Source organism: Heterodontus francisci, chromosome 4 (genome assembly GCF_036365525.1).
Source record: "Heterodontus francisci isolate sHetFra1 chromosome 4, sHetFra1.hap1, whole genome shotgun sequence".
Classification (NCBI taxonomy): domain Eukaryota; kingdom Metazoa; phylum Chordata; class Chondrichthyes; order Heterodontiformes; family Heterodontidae; genus Heterodontus; species Heterodontus francisci.
In genome coordinates, this window is record NC_090374.1 from 193,788,774 (window position 1) to 193,815,411 (window position 26,638).

The window sequence follows — 26,638 nt, forward strand, 5'->3', positions numbered from 1 at the left end:
GTTCGAGGTTGAAACCTTCTAATTAATGCAAACTCTGAAATGATAGGCATCCACAGGAAGATTTTTCTTACAACTCAGCCCAGTATGTGAGAGATAACACAAAGAAATGAGACTCTACTTCAAGGAGAACAAATACGCCTACTTTATCAATTACACATGAAGCTTTTAATGGGAACATAGCTTTAGCAGATAAAATGTTGAGTTATCTAAATGATTTCTACTGATCAAACAGTGTATAACGTATGGAGAATTATACAGGGCTAAAGCTAATGTTCTTCTTAAATAAATGATTCTATTTAGGGCCGTGCACTGCATCAAGGAACTGTCAGGAGCTAATTTTTTTTGCCTCAGGTAAATTATTCACTGTTAGTCTCCTTGTATATACACTTAAGGACAATTCACCTGTTCACTAATTGTAGTGAAATCATAAACATGTTCTTTACACGAATGTGACAATAATGAAGCATTTTGTCTAAGATTTAGAATGGCATTGGGTTCTTCAATTCTGTAATCATATATAAAGAGTTAGGGCTCTAGTTTACTCGAACACAATGATTGCAACAATTAGACATTAAATTCCATGACAAGCATCTTGTTGGATTGGTTAAAAGCAAAATACTGCGGATGCTGGAAATCTGAAACAAAAACAAGAAATGCTGGATTCACTCAGCAGGTCTGGCAGTTTTTGTTTTTGTTGGATTGGTTTATGTTTCAAAGGCAGCTTCTTTTTGAGTTGATTTAAATCTGATTGGCCACAGAGATTCTATGGAGAAAATTTCTCAGCCAGGCTGATTCAAATTGGAAATAAACATGTGAAAGTGTGATAGGTCAGATAGCTTCTGAAGATAGTGTGAAAAGGAAAAAAACAATGTCGGAAGACATGATTTAGTGCAGCCGTTTGCAACTATTAGTTACTCTCTGCTCGCTCAGGATTACTTAATTTAATAACCACTGTAAAATCTGTGTTGCCTCATTGCAATTGTACACTTTTTCCTTTGCTCCTTAGTAAACTTGTTTGGCAATTAAAAACTAAATCACATCTGATGTTCTTTAACCCCAGCCTTCTAATATCAAAGAAGATCGCATAGAGGACACATGATGAAATCAGTAAAATAAACAAAGTGAATAGATTTTTCTAACCAATCCCTTGGCATATGACAAATTGACAACATTATCTGTCCATCCTTTGGGATAACTGAAGTAAAAGAGTGAAACCCACCCTGAAAAATACACAAGTGAGGGAGAATATCACTCATAGACCAACAAGCTAAATTTAAAGGAAGAAATAGCAGACAACAATCTTTCAAAGTGTGCATAAGGACTTTAAGGCATAGATATAGAAATAAAATTCGCCAGTTTAGCTACAGATGCAAGGCAAAGAAATGTGTGTACCAGGAGATGCTGAAAGTGGGCACTGTGTCAGAAACAACACAAGGAGAAAAAGAACACCATAGGTTAGACACAAAGAAACTGGACCAACAATGATAACATAAGGCAGAGGAAGGAGAGAGAGATAACACTTACGTACTCTTGACCTATGGAAAAGGTTGCATTGACAGGGTGTTCAGCAAGTAAGGCATTATCTTTATTTAGTTTAACAAGGCCATGTTGCAAAGTTACCGAGATATCAAGATCATAAAAGTGATCCCTGGTGATCAGCCCCCAAAAAATCCAGAATAAACAGGGTGGGTGGGTGGCGGGGGGGGAGGGGGGGGGGGGGGGTACGTGGAAATGCAGAAATGTAACAATGAGCTTACAGTTTCAGTGACCAGGATCTCCAATTCTGATGTTGGAAGATTTCAAGATCGGCCATCAACTCAAAATGAATCAACAGATTTTTGGTCTCTCAGGGAAGCAAGGGCTATGGCGAGTGGGTGAGAAAGTGGAGTTGAATCCTAAGATCAGCTGTGATCGTTTTGAATGGCAGAGCAGGCTCGATGGGCGGTATGGTCTACTCCTGCTCCTATTCCTTGTGTTCTTGTATCAGCCAACTAATTGTATAACAACTACAATATTATTTGATAAACTGGTTGATGCACATAAATAAGTGAGACAAGTTCAAATTCCAATTCTGGACACTCCAGTTGACCAATTAGTCATCTTTAACACCACTGACCACCTTCAACACACTATAACAGAGCTCTAGTGGAAAAACAAAAGAATTAAATGAGAGGTTTATATTGAGAACCTTACAGAGTATTTTCCTGATGAGAAAATAATGGATGTAATACCTCAAATCGCTGAGAGCTGACTTTCTTTCCTTTTTTAGACCATACAATTTTAGGTCTCGGTTCTCCTGAGGTTTGGCAGATAAATGATGCAACCCCTCCCGAGACTCCAGTCTGGTCAATGGGAGTTCTTGTAAACTTTGGTGGTGCTATAAAAAGAAAGAAAAATAATAAATCACATTCCTAAATAACTTAAGTCTCAGTTGCTAGGCAATGCTACATTTCATTAAACATATTAAAGCATAGTATCACCAGTCCTCTAGATTTGTTGGAACTTTTCCAGCAGCAATCTTCAGCTTCATATCCATGAAAGCAAATGCATTTATTAGGCTTAGTGGGAATGCTTTCTGTGTGTGTGCAATCTTAAACAGGAATTTGGAGAGATGGTTCAATGTGCTAATTTATGGGTAAATCCAGATGAAATGCTGCTATGTACCAATATCAGATCCTCTTCAATTTAAAGCAGTTTGAAAGGTAATGTGAGTCGACCTGTGCATTTTCCATGCAACTGCACCCTCAGAGATAGGACACGCTAAAATCAGGATGTTGTATCCCATAATTTATATTTTACTCCTGACAGGCTGTGCATGTGCACATTAAGTCACAAGTTAAATACAGATGCGAAAGGCGATAGAGCAAAAATGTTGGATTAATCCAAGATCCAATTGGATGAATATGAAGAAGAAAAAAATCATGGGGGTAATTTTAACCCAACCAGCCAATAGGAAACTCCCACAATTGGGTCAACCACCCACCAGACACCCCACCAGAATAGAAGTAAAATTGGGCGGGGTGCAAAATGAGTGACTGACCTGATCTCATCTATTTCCAACTGGGTGGTTTAAGTTATAATGACTCCAATGCAGTCCCTTCATCAAATCAGCCAACTGGTTCTTGAATTAATCTAAAGTTTTTGCTCTATAGCGTCTGCTTGGAGGCCCATTCCAAATGTTGCCTGCTCTTGTTTGAAGAATACCTTACTGAATTAGTCTTAAATTAACCTTTCACCAGTTTTTCTCTGTATACCAGTTCTGTTGTGAATGCTTATTGACGTAGGGCTCTGGATTGACAGTCTCCAAATCATTGAACATCATATATAAAACTATAAGGTTCACATCAAGTTAATGAGCCCCAGTCTTTCCTCATACAAGATAGCATCTGCTGTTCAGGCTGTAATACGATCTCTTATATCAGCCCAATGGGTGAACTGCCCATTTTTCATCCATTAATTTAAATGTCAGTCTTTAGGAGGCCCACAATTTCCTGACCAGCACTCCCTGGGAATGCAGCATCAACCATAAATGGCAATGAAAACAAATGGCCAAATATGCCCACCAGACAATCCTGAAGTGAAACTGGAGGACGTCTGCAGTTTCAGTCCTTTAACAGAATATAATAAACAGTGCTCAATTCATTTCAAGTTAGGTCTGCAAAGGAAACCCTACCCAAGCCTGAATGCAGGACCCGAATGTCCGACCCGACCCCGACACATGTCGTCGGGACCGTGTCGGGTAGTAGGCCTTTACATCAGTACATGGGTAATGGCCTGCTACCCGACCCAACCCGACAACATGTGTCGGTTTCGGGTCGGGTCGGGTCGGACTTCTGGGTCCAGCATTCGGGCTTGGGTTGGGTTTCCTTTGCAGACCTTTATTTCAGGTAGTATAGAAGACTGTATTAAAAGAAAGAAGACGATGGGCAGGATTTTGCCAACCCTATGGCCTGGGAGGAGGGAGGTGGAAGGAGTTGGAACGAGGTGGAAGTTGAGCCTGACGTCTCCCCGCTGCCAGGAGATATTCTTACAAGTAGTAAACTCAGTGTCCCGGCCGCCCACCAACTGGAGGCAGGTGGCCAATTAAGCCAATTAATTGTCTAGTAATCGGCCACTCCCCACCGCCGCTGGCATTTTACCGGCATCGGGAGGGGCCACTGCCGCATGGGGAGACTGCCAGGTAAACCGTGGCGACCTCCCAGCAGGTTCCTGGGGTGAAGAGCCTCCGTTCTCGCCACTCCATTGCTCACAGAGGGGGCCCTGCCAGCAACGGCCAGGCCTGCAGCTACGGCGGCACCGCTGGTGGGTGCACCCCTCTGATCGCCGGTGCCTGTCAGACTGCCTGGCCTCGGTGGATTAAATTTTAAAAACTCACCTGGCCTTTGAGGGTGCTTCAACATGCCCTCATCTTCTTCCTGCAACCTCAGCAGCGGCCACCTCTATTGGTGGCGCAGCCAAGGCTGCCGAGCTGCCGGCCCTCTGATTGGGCTGGCAGCTCTGGGAGGCAGGCCGCCACCCTCAACTGGACAGCATTCCCAGAAGCAGCCTTGTCATTGGCCATCACTAGTAAAATGCCATCCAGTGACACGCTGTCCACAGATGCAGGCTCGGGACCCACTTTCAGTCCCGGCAACAGGACATCCTGCCCTTTGACCAAATTCTGGCCAATATCTCACAAAAGGTTGATTCAGAGTCAATTATACATTTTAAATGAGGCCAGACAGACATTAGTTCAGGAGAGGGACTGAGGATTAGAGATACTTTTTCCACGGGAGGGAAGGGAGGGAACTAAATGTTCTGTAATTGAGGATGAATGGTCCTGGGAGACATATTGATTGGAGCAAGGTGATGGGCCCCATAGCCTTTTTCTTGCTCAAGGCTTTCCTAAACTTGCAGTTCTTCAGATCAGATTTTGAATGGCTCGATCCCCTGACCCTGTCCCCAGTGATTTCACTACTAAATCCAGCTTCCTTATCCAAGTGGCAGAGAGGACTTACAATTCTATCTTTTTTTATTCATTCTTGGGATGTGGGTGTCACTGGCCAGGCCAGCATTTATTGCCCTTCCCGAATTGCCCTTGAGAAAGTAGTGGTGAGCTGCCTTCTTGAACCGCTGCAGTCCGTGTGGTGTAGGTACACCCACAGTGCTGTTAGGAAGGGAGTTCCAGGATTTTGACCCAGCGATAGTGAAGGAACGGCGATATAGTTCCAAGTCAGGATGGTGTGTGGCTTGGAAGGGAACTTACAGGTGGTAGTGTTCCCAGGTATCTGCCCTAGTCCTTTTAGATGGTAGAGGTCGTGAGTTTAGAAGGTGCTGTCAAAGGAGCCTTGGTGAGTTGCTGCAGTGCATCTTGCAGATGGTACACACTGCTGCAACTGGGAGCAGTAAAGAAGCAGGATTTAGTTGTGTAACTTCCAAGTACAGGCTCAGGGAATCTTGTTCACCTAGAATCCAAACTAAATAAATAACGGTATACAAAACAACTTGATGTTTATATATTCAACACTTCAGCGTGATGTCAGCACACATTTCAACCGAATCAGATCGTAAACACTGTATTTATTGTGTTTTTTTTTATTTGTTCATGAATGTAGGTGTTGCTGGCCAGGCCAGCATTTATTGCCCATCCATAATTGCCCGTGAGAAACTAAGTGGCTTGCGAGGCCAGTTCAGATGGCATTTACAGTCAACCACATTGCTGTGGGGTCTGGAGTCACATGTAAGCCAGACCAGGTAAGGATGGCAGATTTCCTTCCCTAAAGGACATTGGTGAACCAGAATAACCGGCAATGGTTTCATGGTCAGGATAGCCTTTTAATTCCAGATTTTAAAAAAAATTGAATTCAAATTTCACCATATGCCATGATGGGATTCAATCCCATGTCCCCAGAGCATTAGCCTGGGCTTCTGGATTACTAGTGCAGTGACATTACCACTACGCCACCGCCTCCCCACAAGACACAGGACGTGTGCAGCATTGCGTAGCACCAACCTTGTGCTTTTTCTTGATGAAAGGTGAAGTAGTGAGGATAAACTGCAAACTTCAATATCACTGCCCTATTTGACGAAGGAATAGATAACAGAAACAAAGCAGGGGTGACAACAGCTGATGAAGTTAGTCACCTGTGCATTTTGTGTGAGGAATGTATTCACCAATATGGAGGAGATGCCTCAGTTGGTGCTAAAACCACAACTTCAGTGACAATGTTATCAACGAGGTGCTCTCAATTTGCTTGCGCATTGCTAAAAGTGTTATAGTATTAGTCGTATGTGTCAAAGCTATTAGAAAAATAAACTCAACAGGACAATTACATTGTAAACCAGGAAGGTATGGCCAGCACGACAAGAAAATAACATTTATCACTTGCCCAAAGACTTAAAAATAGAAATGTATTTTAGGCTGGTAATTGTGTTTACTACGTGTGTCTTTCTACAAATCTAAATACTGCTTCTGATCATTAAATTTTTTAAAACTATGCTTTCTTTTTATGATTGTGTCAGTTTCTTTTCTCGGCTCATTTTCTTCCCTTTTGTCTGGTCTTCCACCAACTCCAGCTGAGAAGTCTGCAAACCTCTTCCAGACCTGCATTAATGCTGGTCTGATCTGGTTACCGTGAACTGCCCCAGTATGGCCTGACAATGTTTCTTTTATGATTTTCTTCCCTTCCCCCACCTACTGTGTACCATTTGGCCTCTGACCAGCATTTTTCCACAACAGTGCAGCTGGACTCCAGTAATATGCAGTGTAGGAAACTTCTGTCTCATCTTGCTGCATTGCAGGGCCGACCATCCACTGATGCTTCAATATATTGCACCACCATATAACTACTTGCATAGGTACTCTTAAATTTCTTCTTTACCTGCAGTAACTTTGATAAAAGAATCACCCTGCACTTCCGTTGGACTGTAGAAGTAAACAGCTAGTGTCTAGATATTAGCATGGGAGTGTTGATAGTCTGCTGGCAGCTATTTATAACCTTCCCAGACAACTGCAGCACTTGATCCAACAAAGTGTGAGGGAGCAATCCAGCACAGTTCATTACCAACTGCCACCTATCAATGAGGAAAACCTCTGATGCCTGTAAATTAGCCAGATGTGATCGGCTCCAAGACATCATAAGACATCCCAGTGTCTTTTTAACCTTTTGATTGGTCAATTCCTTTCTCTTCAGGGAGAAATGCAATGAAAGACGGTTATGAAAGTACTTCCATTTTTAACTTTTTTTGAGGATTCGTGTTTTCAAAATGTGGAGATGGATTCAATTTGGACTGAAGAGATTCCATAGATGCTGGACTTTGTTCTTGTTTAAAAAGGCCACTGGAAGGATTTGGGGAACTTTGTTTAGAAACACACCCTTACTAGATGTCACATGCCTTAAGCTAAATAAACAGCAAGAGCCTTGGTGACTCAGGGAGTTCGTTACAGAGAAGTGACATGTCAAGGTTTATGGTATCTAAGAGTTGGTTTAGTTTTGGATATTGTTTTGAATCAGTTGGGGGTCAGCCTGCTAAGAGAGAAGACACCAGATCATCCTTTCTCCACCTCTCTGAGAAACCCTGAGATTCCAGTGCAAGAGAAAAAAAACCTGATGCTGCATTTCTCCTGGAAAGTCTGCCAAACTAATCCCCGACGTCACCTGAAGAGAACTGCTCCAAAAAGATCCCAATGACAGCCGTCTACGTGTATTTGGGACGCCAAAATAACGGGGCAACTGATAATATTCCATATCTTCTCCTTTTCCTTCAAGAATTAATATATAATTATATAATATAATTGGCTGTATCGGTAACTGGGCAAACATTTAAATATATGTTGTGACCCGTGGAGAAGTGGAACTAGAGAAAGACAGTGCACTCCTCCCGCCTCAAGTTTCAACCATTCATGGTCAATGGTCAGAAAACGGAGCCTGATTCACTTCAGTAACTGTACACCTGATAACAACCCTCTCAAGATGAATTTAAAACATTTTCTTTTGATACGGCATGTTTACTTTACAACCCCATTTTTATATCCGACAGCTTCTAGACACTGATGATTCATAAACAGCCCAATTAACCTCTTGCCTTAAATAGGAAGAACCTTAATAATTGACACCTGTTACAACCAGGTGCAAAAGGTGTCTAGGCGTCTGTTACCATCTTCACCTGGTCGCAGGCTTTCTCAGGTTTAAAGATGATGAAATTTTATTAAACCTTAAAACTTAAACTCTAATATGGTTCGCACCTATGGATATACGATGCGCCCACGCTAGCATGCACACACGATATACACATGCAAATAGGGACAGAGAAGAGAAGATAAGGTGGAACAGTTTGAGGCAATATCTTGTTACGGTGCTTCGAGCTCACTGTAGTACTTTTTGTAAGTAGTCTTGCTTTTCGTTGGGGCCCAGTAGTCTTCTTATAACCTTGTTCACATAGGAAACCTTTCTCTCTTTGAGTTTCACGTGTTTTCACAAGATTCAGGTCTGTGGGAAGGAGATGGAAGCAGGCAGGAGAGAGGTCGTCTTGCTTCAGTTCCAGGAGAGATCTTTACTCCATGAGCACACGGCTTTGTCTCTGTTCCAATATCTTTGTTGGGCATTCAAATTCAAAAAAACTCCCAGGTTGCCCAGCAGGTTAGTCATGTGACGAGCTCCATATATGGAACAGTCTCTCCTGTGAGGTTTGTGCATTATACCTTAGCAGTCTCTGGAATGCTAGCTCCCCCCACCTTCAACGTCTGGTAATCAAAAGTCCATTGTTGGTTGAATGAGTCAGGGCACGGCCCTTTGTCCCTTGTTCCAACACTGTCAGTTACCGAGGAAATGTCTTTCTGGTTTGGGGCTTGCAATTTTTAATTTTTAAATGTTCATGTGGCGAAATAATATGTGCCTTAGTCTTAGCAGGTGGGGTGTTTGCTGGACACACCTCTTAATGTTAATTCAAACTTCAATTAAAGGAGAAAACTGAGTCAGCTTTCTGCCTATCTTCATATCCAGGGATCCTTGGAGCTGACGCTATTTCTGGAAGCATTGATACCCACTTAAAGAAGTGGCTTTTGTAAGTGCCTCCAGAGAAAGTGGCCATTATTTTTTCAGGCCATTGATGGGCTAATCAATGTAGTTTCCCAACTGTACTCTGACAAACCCTCTCTAGGCATAAAAGAAGCATTCAGAAACTGCAGCTTTCAAACAACGGCACATATGGTTGTAAGATTTAAATTCCAAATCACCTGGAAACGCTGTTGATCCTGGCAGTTCCCATGGTCACCAATAGATAGCATCATATAATCTTGCAGCACAGAAGGAGACCATTCAGCCCATCATGCCTGTGCTGACTCTTTGAAAGAGTTATCTAATTATTTCCACTCCCCAACGCTTTGCCAATTGTTTATGGATAAGTTGTAAATATCAGCTGAGCTGCTCCTTTCTGGTTTTCATACCCGACATAACAGGTTTCAAGTAGGGGAAGAATTATTTCTTCTAATATGTAGAAAAAATATTTAGTGCTTCCTGCTGCAAACTAACGTTCACCTCAAAATTACCTTACAGCAGATAGTACAGTTATTTGGCTGTGTTTTTATCCTTGTAAACTTTACCAGTAACTAGCTGAAAGATTTAGGGGAAATATAAGTCCAAAAGGGTAACTGGCAGTATTCAGGGAAAGTGAACTTCACTAAAAATGGAGCACTGTTGGAGTGAGGGTCTGCAGGGTAAGCACCTCTACTATGGTCTCATCTTACTCCTGCTCGCCATCCTGCACAAGATGGCCATGAATGTCTTTGAGCTACAGAAACCTCATGTTAATAATGACATTCCAAACTTACCACAATTTCCACTGTGATTGTACTGATCAAGAGTGAAGATAGGAATTTAAATCATTCATCGACATTGTAATCAAAGTACATAAGAACATAAGAAGTAGCAGGAGTAGGCCATTTGGCCCCTCAAGCCTGACCAGACATTCAATAAGATCATGGCTGATCTGCCTCAGACTTCAACAACTCTTTCGTGCCGGCTCCTCATAGCCCTCAACTCGCCAATATTTCAAAAATCTATCTACCTCCTCTTTAAATACTTTCAGTGATCGAGCTTCCACAACTCTCTGGAGTAGAGAGTTCCAGACATTCACCACCCTCTGAGAGAAGAAATTCCTTTGCATCTCAGTTTTAAATGAGTATCCCCTTATTCTGTAACTATGTCCCCGAGTTCAAGATTCCCCCACTAGTGGAAACATCTTCTCAACATCTACCTGTCAAGCCCCCTCAGAATCTTGTACGTTTCAATAAGATCACCATTCATTCTTCTAAACTCTAATGAATAAAGGCCTAACCTATTTAGCCGTTCTTGATAAGTTAACCCCTTCATCCCAGGAATCAGCCTAGTGAATCTCTTTTGAACTGCCTCCAATGCCAGTATATCCTTTCTTAAATACGGGAACCAAAACTGTATGCAGTATTCCAGGTGCGGCCTCACCAACACCCTGTACAGTTGTAACAAGACTTCCCTATTTTTAAACTCCAACCCCCTAGCAATAAAAACCAAAATTCTATTTGCCTTCTTAATTACTAGCTGCACCTGCATGCTAACCTTTTGTGTTTCATGTACAAGAACACCCAGATCCCTCTGTGCTGCACTTTGTTTGGAGTCTCTCTCCATTTAAATAATAGTCTGCCTTTTGATTCTTCCTACCAAAGTGCATGACCTCACACTTTCCTACATTAAACTCCATCTGCCAAGCTTTTGCCCACTCACTCAACCTATCTATATCCCCTTGCAGATTCCTTATGTCCTCATCACAACATGCCCTCCCACCTATTTTTGTATCGTCAGCAAATTTGGATATGTTTAGAGTTACAGCACTGAAACAGGCCCTTCGGCCCACCGAGTCTGTGCCGACCATCAACCACCCATTTATACTAATCCTACACTGATCCCATATTCCTACCACATCCACACCTGTCCCTATATTTCCCTACCACCTACCTATACTAGGGGCAATTTATAATGGCCAATTTACCTATCAACCTGCAAGTCTTTGGCATGTGGGAGGAAACTGGAGCACCCGGAGGAAACCCACGCAGACACAGGGAGAACTTGCAAACTCCACACAGGCAGTACCCAGAATCGAACCCGGGTCGCTGGAGCTATGTGGCTGCGGTGCTAACCACTGCGCCACCGAGTATGTTATACTCTGCCCTCTCCTCCAAGTCAATAATATAGAAAGTAAATAGTTGAGGCCCTCTGACTGATCCTTGTGGCGCTGTCTTCTGTGAGTTAACCAATCCTCAATCCATGCTAATACATTACCCCCCAATACCGCAAGCTCCTATCTTGTGCAATAATCTTTTATGTGGCACCTTATCGAATGCCTTCTGGAAATCCAAATACACTACATTTACCAGTTCCCCTTGTTATATCCTCAAAGAACTCTAGCAAATTCGTCAAACATGATTTCCCTTTCATGAAGCCATGTTGACTCCGTTTGTTTGCATTAAGCTTTTCTAAATGTCCTGCTATTTCTTTTTTAATAATGGACTCTAGCATTTTCCCAACGACCCATGTTAGGCTCACTGGCCTATAGTTTCCTGCTTTTTGTCTCCCTTCCTTCTTGAACAGGGGCGTCACATCAGCGATTGTCCAATCCGCTGGGCCCCTCCCGGAATCCAGTGAGCTCTGGTATATTATGACCAATGCCTTCGCTATCTCTGCAGCCACTTCCTTTAAAACCCTTGGATATAGGCCATCAGGTCCTGACGACTTGTCTGCCTTTAGTCCCATTAGTTTGTCAAATACTTTGTCCCTCCTGATAGAGATTGTTACAAGATCTTTCCTCCCATTAGCTCCTTGCTTATCTGTTATCTGTGGGATGTTTATAGTGTCCTCCACCGTGAAGACCGATGCAAAATATTGGTTTAAATTATCTGCCATTTCCCTGTTCCCCGTTATGAATTCTCCAGTCGCATCCTCCAAGGGTCCCACACTTAATTTAGCCATTCTGTTTCTATTTATATACCCGTAGAAGCTCTTGCTGTTTGCCTTTATATTTCTTACCAATTTACTTTCATAATCAATTTTCTCCCTCTTTTTTAGCTTTTTAGTCATCCGCTGCTGGTTCCTAAAAAATTCCCAATCCTCTGGCCTACCGTTAGTTTTCACCGCTTTGTATGCCTTAGTTTTTGATTGGATACTCTCCTTGACTGCCTTTGTTAACCACGGGTGGTCATCCTTCTCATCGAGTCCTTCTTTTTAACCGGTATACATTTTTGCTGAGTGTTATGAAATATCTGCTTAAATGTCTGCCAGTGCTCATCCACTGACATCCCTCAGTCCATCTTCCCAGCCCACTTCAGACAACACTTTCTTCATACCTCCATAATTGCCCTAGTTTAAGTTAAGGACACTGGTTTGAGGCCCAAATTGCTCGCCCTCAAACTGAATTTGAAATTCGACCATTTTGTGATCGCTACCCCCGAGAGGGTCCTTAACTACGATATCTCTTATTAATCCTACCTCATTACACATTACTAGATCTAAAATAGCCTGTTCCCAGGTAGGTTCTGCAACGTATTGCTCTAAGTAACAATCCCTGATGCACCCTACAAATTTGTTTTCCATGTTACCTCTGCCAATCTGATTTGTCCAGTCAATATGCAGATTAAAATCACCCATGACAATTGTAGCACCCTTCTTACACGCCTCCGTTATTTCCCGATTTATACTTTGTCCTACAGTGAGGCAACTCTTCGGGGGCCTATAGACGACTCCCACCCATGACTTCTTCCCCTTGCTATTCCTTATTTCCACCCAAACTGATTCCACATCATGATCTATTGCACCTATATCACTACTCACCACTGCACTGATACCTTCCTTTATTAACAAAGCTATCCCACCTCCTTTTCCTTTTTGCCTATTTTTCCAGAACGTCGAATACCCTTGAATATTGAGTTCCCAGTCTTGGTCACCCTGCAACCACGTCTCTGTAATAGCTATCAAGTCATATTCATTTATTTATATTTGTGCCGTCAGCTCATCCATCTTGTTACAAATGCCGCATGCATTCAGATAAAGAGCCTTAAGCTTTGACTTTTTACCATTATTACTCATTCTGGTTCTATTTTCTGCTGCACTCTTCTGCTTATATTTTCTGTCCCTTCCTGTCACACTTTGATTACTGTTCGCCTCTTCACTACCCTGCACCTCTGCTCTCTCGTTTTTTTTTGATAAAGTAGGGTTTTCTTTGGAGGAATCCAACATTACACTGCACAGAATCGCCATTACCAATCACACAATGTCAAGACTTCACTGGAACTCCTTTAGATGGTATAATCCAAGATTACACTACATCTTTGTTTAAAAAGTTCAACTGGCAGAGACCAGTTAGGCCAAATGGACTTCTGCTGAGTGGCAAATTCTATGTCAGTTAGTGACGGAAAGCTGACAAAAAAATGTCAGAAAATAAAACAAAACACATACAATCCCAAATTACAGTTCCTCAAATTGACAGTTTTGGCTGTATTGTGTTCAATTTCCAAAATAGCTAAAGCAATTGGAGGATGAGATGCACCCCAGCGTGAGGAAGGAACAATCAGCAAACAGCTGGTTACAGAGTAGCAGAGAACAGCAAATTGGTCAACTTCCCTACCAATCTGTCAGCGAATGGTGGAAAGGAAACCTTTGCAGTTCTATGGGGAAAGAGCAGGGGAGTACAAGTAATTGGATAATCAAATGGCCCATCAAGACAGCAGAGGCACATTGGGCCAAATGGCTTGTCGGATTTTAAGCATCCAAAGAGTTCTAAAATGGGGATCAAAAATGAAAATATGGAAGGGGAAAATTAAAAATTGATACTGAAACAAGGCTGCCAGGGAAATAAAATATGCATGCCTGTGTGTGTGTGTCTGTGTGTGTGGGGTAGGTGTGGGGAGGAAAATTCCTGTCAACATGTAAAACAGAAGAATCCTTGTTTTTGTCTATAAATTATAATTAACAAAATCACAGGAATGAAGGTCTTTGAAACCTGTGATGTCTGAGAATGCAATTTCGTTGGCAAGTCATTTATTATGGAGAATGCAGACATTCCATCATTATTCATTATAAAAGGAATTTCATCCCCTCCCTTCCAAGGTAAGGGCAGAATTTAGCTCAGTTTTGAGGGTCATCTTTGCCAGGCAGCTCTCTATCCAGGCTTGCAACCAAAGAATGGCCAGTTGGGGATGAGGTACTGGCGGGCTGTTGGCACTTGGGTAACCATATTTCAGTCTGAGTCTCTGCCTTCAGGAGAAGAGGTGAGAAAATAAAGATTGGAAAATAAACTATTGTTGAAGTGAATGTTCGGAATTTTTATGTCTCTTTACTAAGTCCACCATTCATTTCCAATGTGATATTAGACAGGAAGACAGCTCAACCTTTTAGTTTAATTGATACATGGACAACTCAGATTAAATTGAATCTGCAGATCAGTTTCAGACTTTTCCACTCAGTGCAGCAACTTCCTGATGCTGTCACTGTCAAAATCGCACTCTGTATATTTGTGTTAACCAATAATGACCGAGTAGTTTATTTTCCCCAAATATACTGTGGACATGTCACCATGCCAGCGCCTTCACCCACCCCTTTATATGTAATATTTGCAATTATATCTACAAATCAATGTTTGGTTTAACATCACATATGAGGCGACACCAACCTACACAGTGAACAACCTTGCTGAACACTCATCTGTCAGAGCAATGGGAAAATGCATCATTACTATGTACAGGAAGGGGTGGTTGGGCAGTGACAGTGGATGGACCTCTATTCCTTCCTGCTGCATTAGGGACAAACTGATGGGTTTGACACAAAACAACACCAGAAGTTAAATTATACTGAGAACACTGAATTGGTGCCATACAACGACACAGCACCACAAACATTTAAAACTCTAATTTATGCAGTGCTATAAAGAAAAACGCATGCCCTCACACTCATACAGATAGCAAATGTGAAGAGAAAATCAATCCCTTCCGATCCAGGAAAGAAAATGACAACTGACATTAATATGGTTTCAATCCAAGGTGATGTAGTTTATCTCAGAGAATGTATTGAGATAAGCCATTTTGCAATAAAACTATGATTAAAAAGTCACCCATTTTAATCAGATTTCCCCCACTTACAGGGAGTTGTCAATGCTTCGATCTGACTTGTATATATCACAACAAAAGATAAATTGCATCTCAGTGTGAAAATTCTGTCCAGATAAAATAAGTGATCATAGGAAAAGTGGGTGCACCAGATAAACCATGAAAGAGAAACAGAAAATGCTGGAAGCACTCAAGATGTTGGCGGACCTGCTGAATGTCTTCAGCATTTCCTGTTTCTCTCAGATTTCCAGCATCTGCAGTATTTTATTCTTGTATTAGATAAAACATGCATGTGGATTGACTGCAAAGGCCTCTGACTTTGGGAAAAAAAATGACCAGTGAACAGAAACTGCCAGGAAAAAAATTAAGCTGAAGATTTGTTCGGGAAGAATTTGCACTCAGGCTGTGAGATGTCACAAATGCTGAATGAAATATTGTTCCCGTTTCAGCATCAGGCGTGACAGTCATGTACGGCACTATTAAAACACAGCTGTGCACAAATTAGCTGCCGCTTTTCCTACGTGACAACAGTGACAACACTTCAAAAATACTTAATTGGCGGTACAATGCTTTGGGACATCTGATGGTCATAAAAGGTCAGGGTAGTGTCAACCATCGACAACAAGAAGGCACAGATTTAAAGCGATTGACAAAAGAAGCAAAAGCAATATGAGGAAAAACTTCTTCACACAGTAAGTGTGGTAGAGGCAGGTTCAATCGAGGCATTCAAAAGGGAAATAGACTGTTGTATGAAAAGGAAAAAGGTGGGGGAACGGCATTAGGCGAATTGCTCATTCCAGAGAGCCTGTACAGACGCAATGGGCCAAATGGCCTCCTTCTGCACTGTAACAATTCAATGATTCTGTAATCTTCAGCTGCTTCATCAATTATCTTCCCTCCATCATAAGGTCAGAAGTGGGGATGTTCGCTGATGATGGTACAATGTTCAGTACCATTTGCAACTCCTCAGATACTGAAGCAGCCAGTGTCCAGATGCAGCAAGACCTGGACAACATTCAGGTTTGAGCTGATAAGTGCCAAGTAACATTCACACCACACAAGTACCAGGCAATGACCATCTCCAACAAGACAGAATCTAACCATCTAACTTGACAGTCAATGGCATTACTATCGCTGAATCCCCCACTATCAACATCCTGGGAGTGACCATTGACTAGAGACTGAACTGGACTAGCCACATAAATACTGTGGTTGCAGGAGCAGGTCAGAGACTGGGAGCTCTGCGACGAATAAGTCACCTGCTGACTCCCCAGTGTCAGTCCACCATCAATAAGTCAGGAGTGTGATGGAATACTCTCCACTTGTTTGAATGAGTGCAGCTACAGTAACAATCAAGAAGCTCAACACCATCCAGGACAAGGTTTGATCGACACCCCATCCAGCAAATTAAACATTCACTCCCTACACCACTGACGCACAGTGGCAGCAGTGTGTACCATCTACAAGTTGCACTGCAACAACTCACCAAAACTCCTTAGACAGCACCTTCCAAACCCACAACCTCTACCACCTAGAAGGACAAAGACAGCAGACACGTGGGAACACCAACACCTGCAAGTTCCCCTAAAAGCCACACACCATCCTGACTTGGAACTGTATCACCATTCCTTCACCATCATTGGGTCAAAATCCTGGAACTCCCTCCTGAAAAGTACTGTTGGAGTACCTACACCAGATGGACAGAAATGGCTCAAGAAAGTGGATCACCATCACCTTCTCAAGGGCATACAGGTATCGGGAACAAATGCTGGCCTTATCATCGACACCCACATCCCATGAAAGAACAAAACAAATGCAAGCATTTCTTTATCTTTAATGACTCTCTGGGCTTAATTTGACACTTTCTTTTTACATAAATACACTGATTGTTCTATTTAATTTCTGCCTGGACTGGAAATGTAAATTCCAATGCATGCCTGAAGAAGTGTGTTCCTTTTTATTTGTTTTATAGTCCTTAATTGGGAATAAGGTGCTTTTACACCCCTGAGGGAATCAATGAGATCAAACATGCATTGCCTGGACTACTGGCACTTCCTTATAAACAGGGCAGGCAAATCAGGCAAAATGTTTGATATAAGTGCAATAGTTTTTATGTAACCTCAGTTACATAATTTAAACTTAGCTGAAAAATGATCAATGTTGCAGTTATTTCTTTTTTTCAGCCAGGTTTGGGGGAGGGGGTGTTGTTTTGGAAAATATGCAAATACATCATTAAAAGATTCTGTGAGGGCTGTGACCACTTCTCTTGTATTTATATAGGATCAGGTCCAGTGCCAGATATGATATTATCCTAGTCATTTTTTTTTTTGCATCTCTAGACCAGGGTGGTCCAACTTTTTCACGTGTGGGGACACATAACAATTTTTGTCTTACATAGGGGGCCAGTGAAACAACTTTGGAATGATAAAGGCATTAAAAATTCAACTTACTATTAATCAAAATGTGCATTTTTGTGAAGAAGCTTTAAATGAGATTAATTTATTGACTTACTTTCTCATCACTATGCTGACAGGTGCTGAGATCAGGAATAGCAGTTTCTGAACTTTGGACAGGTTCGGGATTTTTTTACGGCCTTGTACAAACCCCAAATCTGTCCAAAGTTGGGAAACCGCTGTTATCAATGTCAGCACCTGTCAGCTGTAAAACTGACAAAGCAACTTTTTCAAAAAAGCCAATCTGAAAGAAGACAACGGAAAATTTCTCATCTCTGAAATACATCTGTGGGGGTAAGTTGGTTAACCCTGCTCTATGCAATGCAATGCCAAAGAAATGGCAAGTTATGAGAGTACGAAGTTTAATAAATAGATGTCATTCTTTCAGTAACTGATTAAAAGGCTCGCTCTTTTGTGACCACTGTACATTTGAAGATTCACAATTTGCTTTCATTTGGTAATTAAATTCTAATTAGTTTATTATTTGATGCACTGAACCAGAGTTAGACAATATTTATAAATGCAGCAGAAAAACAATTAGCAAATTTTATGAGAAATCTCTAACAGATCTACGTAGCCTACTGAGAATTCTCATTTTTATTATTTACATTAAACTTGTTCTAACTCAGAGATTTTCAAATGAGATTATTTTAACACATCATACACTTAATTATGGAAGAAGCAACCTTTATGAATGTTATATCAGAAATTAACCTTTTTGTGCAGTTCAGGGAAAATGCATACAATGATATTACCATTAATGAGTGTAATAAAAGGGTCAGATCAACAATTTTGCACCAATCCTTATTTTGGTCTTCGGACAAGATAAGGCCTCCAGCTATTAAGATTGGGTAATTTAAAAATCTACAACAAGGGCTGCCTCATCAAAGATGCCGAGAATGCTTATGACCAATTGTGGCACCTGTGCAAAGGACAAACAGTCTTCCCTTTTTTGGGGGCATGCAAATGAGTGTTCAAAATGACATCCCAATTAAAAATCAAAAATACAGCAAAATGAATAAATGCTCACCTTGCAACTAACATCTGTGTCCAGAGAATGAATAAAAAAAGCTGCAAACACCCTGAGCCTTAGCAATCAGGCCCGCGGAGCCCAAACAACAAACTATGCTTACAATTTTTTGCTTGCTGGCTTCTATATGAATTTTGTGGGGCTGGAAAGCAGTTTTCAGCACCTTTGGCTCACTGATGGATGAATCATAAATCAGAAGATCAAGATTTGTTGGCATCAGCAACTTCTGATTCATGCAAATTAATGAGAACCTGGGCTTTAAACTTTTTATGTGGCCCCTGAGAATATATACCCATGAAGGCAAAAGCCTGGATACCTCTGGATTAGAGACATGCAGATAGCTTATCACCTCTAGACAGCCAGTTTTTAAACTGTAACTCGGTCCAACACTAAGAAGAAATCCACTTTAATGACTGTTCATTCTTACAGGTAAAGTGATTCTTATATTTAGGCACATTAGTATGAGAAATGCATTCTAAAAAGTGCATTTTAATCCTTTAAATTAGAACTTCACATTTATTACCAGTCGAATATCAAAGCTGCCATATAGCAGTAAATTGTGTAGGAAAGCAGGATGTTCAGAAAATATGAGTAAAATTCAAACACCTACAGTGAATCAGAAACCAAGCTACTGACTTTAATATAGAAAAAACGAAACTACAAATATGATTACAATTAACTTAAAAAGTCACAAGCCAAACTCATTATAAGAAATTTCTCCTTTACTTTTGGAATCATCAACACAGAAAAGATTGTCATCATATATTAGTAAATACTGATTCAGCAAAACCTTCTAAAAAGGAATTGATTGATTTCTGATTCAGCAGGCGAAGGAGTGCTGATGAAAGAAGGTCAGTTCTGTTTTAATTTCATATAATGTTTCAAGGTATCTGGTGTTAGATAGAAACTGTTGGCAAATTTCAAAGTGGGGGCCATGAGTTGTGAGGTTCAGGACCAAGTCAGGCTGATTGGTCTGCAAATTAATTTGGATACAAGGGCTTTCTTCCAGTTGCTAATTAAAATATACATGGCCAAATCATTAGCAAATATTTGAGCTCTGGATAGTGTTAAACATCTGCTCATGAGTGTGATATGCAATATCCCCCAGCATTGCCTCAGTAATTAGGGATGATTGGCAGGCAGGACTTAAGCCTGGGGAAGACCCCTATAGGTTTTAGTTCTGTCCGGAGATCCAAACTGCTTGGATGGAGTAGATATTCACATTATTCATCTGTAACATTACATTGTGAAAATCTACAAAAGACCATTTCATCCAAAAATCACTGTTTAGTACTATAAGAAATACATTGTTAAAAGGGAATTTTAATGGCTTGTGGACTGATTCGATTATGGTGTTTTTTGAAGTATGCTATTCTCAGTATCTTACAGTTTCTCATTATTACTCAACCTGTTAATCAATATGTCAGTTTTATCATACATGCTTTTATATGACAGCATATTTTCCCCCCTTTCGAAAGTGTTAGGAGATTATGGTGAGCATCTCGCATGATCTCAAACGTTCAATACTGCCATTAGGGTTAATTGTTGATGTGAGGTTTGCTTTTGCACAGGGTACAGATTGTGAATTGCAGTAGATTCAGCCTGTTCATAAAAAACACTTTCTTCTTGTAAGCGAAGAACAAAACATTGGGAGAAAGCTTAACAGGTACATACAAGTGTAGGGTCGAAAAATGATGACAAATAATTAAATTTGTCCAACTGTGGTCCTAAAATAGAATGGGCATGCCATGGGGGATGGTAGAATAGTGTTATTGTTACTGGACTAGTAATCCAGAGCTTGGACTAATGTTCCAGAGACAGCTGGGGGAATTTAAATTTAACTAATAAATCCGGAATAAAAAAGCTAGCTTCATTAATAATGATCATGAAACTACTGGATTGTCATAAAAATCCTTCGGGGAGGAAATCTACCATCCTCACCTGGTCTGGCCTACATGCGATCCAGACCCACAGCAATGTGGTTGACTCTTAACTGCCCTCTGAAATGGCCTAGCAGGCCACTCAGCTGTTTCAAACTGCTACAGAAATTTCTACAAGGAATAAAACTGGATGGACCATCTGGCACCAACCTACGCACCGGAAACAACAAAGACACAACCTGACCAACTGACCCTGCAAAGTCATCCTCACTGACATCTGGGGACTTGTGCCAAAATTGGGAGAGCTGTTTCACAGACCAGTCAAGCAACAGTCTGACATAGTCATACTCACTGGATCATACCTTACAGCCAATGTCCCAGACTCTTCCATTACCATCCCCAGGTATGTGCTATCCCACTGGCGGGACAGACCCACCAGAGGTGGCGGCACAGTGGTATACAGTTGGCAGGGAGTGACCACAGAAGTCCTCAACATTGACTCCAACTCAATGAAGTCTCATAGCATCAGGTCAAACAGACAAGGAAACCTCTGCTGATCTGCTGATTATCATCTACTGCCATCCCTCAGCTGATGATTCCGTGCTCCTCCATGTTGAGCACCACTTGGAAGAAGCACTGAGGATAACAAAGAATAGAATGTACTCAGGGTGAGTGATTTCAATGTCCTTCACTAAGAGTGGCTTGTAACTACTGACCGAGCTGTTCGAGTCCTGAAAGATATATCTTCCAGACTGGGCCTGTGGCAGGTGCTTATGGACCAACAAGAGGGAAAAACATACTTGAGCTCGTCCCCACAAATATACCTGTAGCCGATGCATCTGCCCATGACAGTTTTGGTAAGAATGACTACTGTTAGTCCTTGTGGAGACAAAGTCCCGTCTTCATACTGAGGATACCCTCCATCATGTTGTGTGGCACCGCCATTGTGCTAAATGGGATAGACTCAGAACTGATCTAGAAACTCAAAAACTGGGCATCCATGAGGCGCTGTGATCTGCAGTAGTAGAACTGTATTCAACCACATTCTGTAACCCCATGACCCGGCATATCCCCCACACTATCAATACCATCAAGTCGGGGGACCAACCCTGGTTCAATGAAGAGTGCAGGAGGGTATGTCAGAAGGCACCAGGCCTACCTAAAAATGAGGTGTCAACCTGGTGAAACTACAACCCAGGATTACTTGCATGCTAAACAGTGGAAGCAGCATGCGATAGACAGAGCGAAGCGATCACTCAACCAATGGATTAGATCAAATCTCTGCAGTCCTACCACATCCAATCATGAATGTTGGTGGACAATTAAACAACTAACCAGAGGAGGAGGCTCCACAAACATTCCCACCCTCAACAGCGGTGGAGTGAAGCACATCAATGCAAAAGATAAGGCTGAAGCATTTGCAACCATCTCCAGCCAGAAGAGCAGAGTGGATCATCCATCTCGGCCTCCTCCTGAGGTTCCCACCATCATAGATGCCAGTCTTCAGACAATTTGATTCACTTCACGTGATATCAAGACATGTCTGTAACACGGAATACTTCAAAGGCTATGGGTCTTGACAACATCCCGGCTGTAGTATTAAAGACTTGTGCTCCAGAACTTGCCGCACCTTTAGCCAAGCTGTTCCAGTACAGCTATAACACTGGCATCTGCTCGACAATGTGGAAAATTGCCCAGACATGTCCTGTACACAAAAAAATCCATCTGGCCAATTACCGCCCAATCAATCTACCCTCAATCATCAATCATGTCAATGATGGAAGGTGTCATTGACAGTGCTGTCAAGCAGAACTTACTCAGCAGCAAACTGCTCACCAATACTTAGATTGGGTTCCATCAGGGCTGCTCAGCTCCTGACCTCATGACAGCCGTGATCCTAACATAGAGAAAAGAGAAGAATTCCAGAGGTGAGGTGAGATGCCCTTGACATCAAGGCAGCATTGGACCGAGTATGGCCTCAAGGAGCCCTGGAAAAATTGAAGTCAATGGGAATCAGGGGGAAAACTCTTCACTGGTTGGAGTCAAACCTAGCACAAAGGAAGATGGATGCACTTGTTAGAGACCAGAAAATCACTGCAGGAGGTCCTTGGGGTGGTGGCCTTGGCACAACCATCTTCAGCTGCTTCATCAATTACCTTCCCTCCAAAAGAAGATCAGAAGTGGGGATGTTCGCGGATGATTGCACAGTGTTCAGTACCATTCGCAGTTCCTCAGATACTGAAGCAGCCCGTGCCTGCATGCAGCAAGACCTGGACAACATTCAGGCTTGGGCTGATAAGTGGCAAGTAATATTCGCACCACACGTGTCAGGCAATGACCATCTCCAACAAGAGAGAATCTAACCATCTCCCCTTGACATTCAATGGCATTACCATTGCTGAATCCCCCACCTGGGGGTTACCATTGACCAGAAACTGAACTGGACCAGCCACACAAATACTGTGGCTACAAGAGCAGGTCAGAGGCTGGGAATCCTGAGGCGAGTAACTCACCTGCTGACTCCCCAAAGCCTGTCCACCATCTACAAGGCACAAGTCAGAGGTGTGATGGATTACTCTCCACTTGCCTGGATGGATGCAGCTCCAAAAACACTCAAGAAGCTCGACACCATCCAGGACAAAGCAGCCCGCTTGATTGGCACCTCATTCACCACCTTAAACATTCACTCCCTCCACCACCAGCACACCGTGGCAGCAGTGTGTACTGTATATAAGATGCAATGTAGCAACTTCAACAAGCCTCCTTCAACAGCACCTTCCAAACCTACCACCTTGAACAGTGGTTCTCCAACTTTTCCATCCGCATACCACTTCGGCAGGGAAAAAGACCCCGCGGACCACCTATACCGTTCCGATCCCACCTGCTTTCACTCGCCACTGTGCAGGCGCCAGCGCCATTTTTAAAGGGCTTCCAGCCCTTCATTTAAATTTAAATATTTAAAGTTACCTTAAATAAAAAAATTTAAAGGGAACAGTTTATTTAGAATTTCAATCTCCTCTCCCACCCACCCTCTCCAACACTCATTGATTGGCCTTTTCCCCCCCAAAAAAAAACTTGCTTTCCTTTAACCTTCAACCTGCTCTCCCCCGCCCTGAAAAATTCACTCCTCCCCCCCCGCTCCCCACCAGATCCGAAGGCACGGGAGTTCCAGCCACCGGTCGGAATGTCGGAGCATGTCAGCCGGTGGCAGTAGATAAGTAATTAATTCATTAATTATAATATATTAACATATGTAAATTGTGATGCCGCCACCGAGTGGCCGGGGGCGGTGGGGGGCTGCCATGAGGCCCCAGCGCCGGCGGTAATATGGGGCAGGGCCTTCGCGACGTCGAGGCCCATGACGGGCCTCTCCCGGAAGTATTTTCCAGGTTCCCCGGCTACAACCCCCAAAGTCGGGAGGCTGGTAAAATTCAGCCCAACATGTTTGAAATATTCTAATATGTGTTATAAAATCATCACAATAATCTTCTTCTGAGAAATTAGTACTTATCTTACATATATATTAATCAAACAAAATCAACAGTACTATAAATCTTGCTTATAAAACTACATTACTGTTGTTGCTCACGCTTATAATGACTCATGCCACGGGAGCGAGTCTGGTTGTCTGATGTGACATGAGTGGTGGGTTTGAGGGTTCTGGCCTGTTCTCTTGTATGGCCTCAGCCATGGTGTTGCATGTCAGTGACTTGCGTTTTGGACCAGCCCGTGATCTACCTAGAGGACCCTCATGGATGAGAACCATTGACCAGGAAGATCAAGGGCAGCAGAGGCATGGGACCACCACCATCTGCAAGTTCCTCTCCAAGCCACACGCCATCCTGACTTGGAACTTTCTCGCCGTTTCTTCACTGTTGCTGGGTCAAAATCCTGGAACTCCCTCCCCAAGAGCACTGTGGGTGTACCTGCACCATATGGAGTGCAGCGATTCAAAAAGCCAACTCGCCACCACCTTCTCAAGGGCATTTTGGGATGGGCAGTAAATGCTGGTGTTGCCAGCAACGCCCACAACTCAAGAGGGAATTAAAAAAGAAATGAGCTAGTAGGTTGAAGAGCTCTTCTCATTCTGACACTCTTAATTCCTCATGATTTGCCAGCCCTCTGTCCTTAATGAAAAAACATTTCGTATTATGTTGTTTTGTTTTATTTTGGGAATCCCACTGTTAATCATAGCATCCTTAAATGTGAAACTCCAGCTAGTTATATTTTTAATTGCACACGTGAATTCTATTTTGAAAGCTCAGCAAATGAATCCTTCCAGACCATTTTATGGTCCAGAACAAGAATACCATGAAAATATGGAAAATACCACACCATGTGAGGGCACATTCATGTTTCTCTATTACTCATTTCTGTGGCTGAGTTATGTACCTGTAAAAGAACACGGCGAATACACTAATATGTACAAACACATACTGCTTACTAGAATTGTTTAGCTCATCCTTCATATGTTAACAACTATAGAATAAACTATTGATGTAAAAGCAATTTCCTTTACCGACCTTTGAGATCCTGGAGATCAGTCACTGTACCATCAAATTCAGTTGATATTGGGAGCTTTATTGCCTAATCATCAAGATTACACGCATGTTTGCATGCTATAGTGATGACCATTGGAATTTTCCATTGGAATTCCCACTTTTCCATTTAATTACTGCAAACTACTTTTCTCGCCCCACTGATCAATTAATGAAAGGATAAGACACATTAAGCACAGGGGATGTGCTTCAACATCACAACAGATTTATTTGGATTTTTCTAAAATGTTACTGAATTCAGATCAATCCTGACTACTATTGTCATTTTCAGGTAAATATACACGTACAAGCATAAGTTTAAGGGGGCATTCCCCAAATCAGTTCTCCAATATTTAGGTAATAGGCTATTTATTTGTATGTGATGGTCAAACAAAGGGGATGAACTTGAAGAGCCACTGATGGAGGTTTCTATCTAGTGAACAGTACAAATTCTGAAACCTTTCCCACTGCTTTTCAGTAGATACATAACAATCCTGAGGGATGAGAGCGGATCTTCCAAGTCCTGTTCAGACAGTGAATCTATTTTTATATTGAAATGTAAAAACCTTTAAAAAAGCATTGACTCCTTTTTCTGAACTATGAGACAATATTGTTTCTTTGCCAGGTTAATGATGCAAATTTTTTAATGTAAGGTTGAGCTTAGATGTTGCTTCTGTTCTCACTCCTACAGTCATTTGCATGGTAATTTTAAATGAATTGTCTACTGAAATAAGAATATATTTTAGCGTAACAAGGATTAAGAAAAATACTCAAATACATTTAAGTCCTCAGGCAGAGCTAATGGAAATCAGTAAATGAAGACTGCAGCTAATGCTTCTGAACACAGCAGAAATATTGTTGTAAATTCTATTAACAAAACCCATTCTGAATTGCCAGATATGCCTCGGGTGACTCACGCTATCTATGATTGCTAGGCTTTGGCCCAGAGAGAATCCAGGTATTAGATTTTGCATGGCTGACTACATGGTGCTCCCCAGTGATTAGAGAAACATTACCCAGGATCTTTTACATTTTTGGACTCAGTATTGACAAATATAGCAAAAGGAATCAAGAAACTTGCACGGCAATGAGTTTCGTGCTAACAGAATCCTGATTTTCAAAGAAATGCCTGTTTAAGTGGCTGCAAAACAACTCGGAGAGAACATGGCAAATCTGCCTTCTGGAACTAAACTGTAGCAAATGGAAGAATATAACACTGAGCAGAGTCAGCATAACAGTTTTGTTACTTGAATACACATGGCAGGATGCTAGAAATGCTATTAACAGATTGCAACAAGGACACAGTTTCAGGGTGCACCTTAGTTCACAAAGGTTGAATATTATCCCTCTCCAGCTGTCACACTTGCATACTGCCATAGCATCTCGAACAAGTGTCCATTCTTAGTCCCCTCCTCTTCCTCATCTTGATGCTACCGCCACGGCAACATTGTCCATAACCAACAGAGTCAGCTTCCACATTTACATCCCAAGGTCTCAAATTTAAAATTCTCACCTTTGTGTTGAAATCCCTCCATGGGCTCACCCCTATCTATCTCCTCGAGCTGTGCAAACCCCTCCCCATACTGCCTATTTCTTTGACTTTCCCTTCGTGCGCTCTGTCCCTTCCTTCA

At 42.0% G+C, this 26,638-nt stretch overlaps 1 protein-coding gene across 8 annotated transcripts in view; it reads right to left on the reverse strand.

The window, feature by feature from the left end:
- LOC137369468 (receptor-type tyrosine-protein phosphatase delta) overlaps positions 1-26,638 on the reverse strand; it is a 618,622-nt gene that overhangs the window by 357,097 nt on the left and 234,887 nt on the right. For all 8 annotated transcript variants that reach the window (XM_068030719.1, XM_068030716.1, XM_068030717.1 and 5 more), the window contains one exon: positions 2,232-2,377. In XM_068030719.1, coding sequence (XP_067886820.1) covers positions 2,232-2,377 — 146 coding nt within the window. The remainder of the gene's footprint in view (positions 1-2,231; positions 2,378-26,638) is intronic.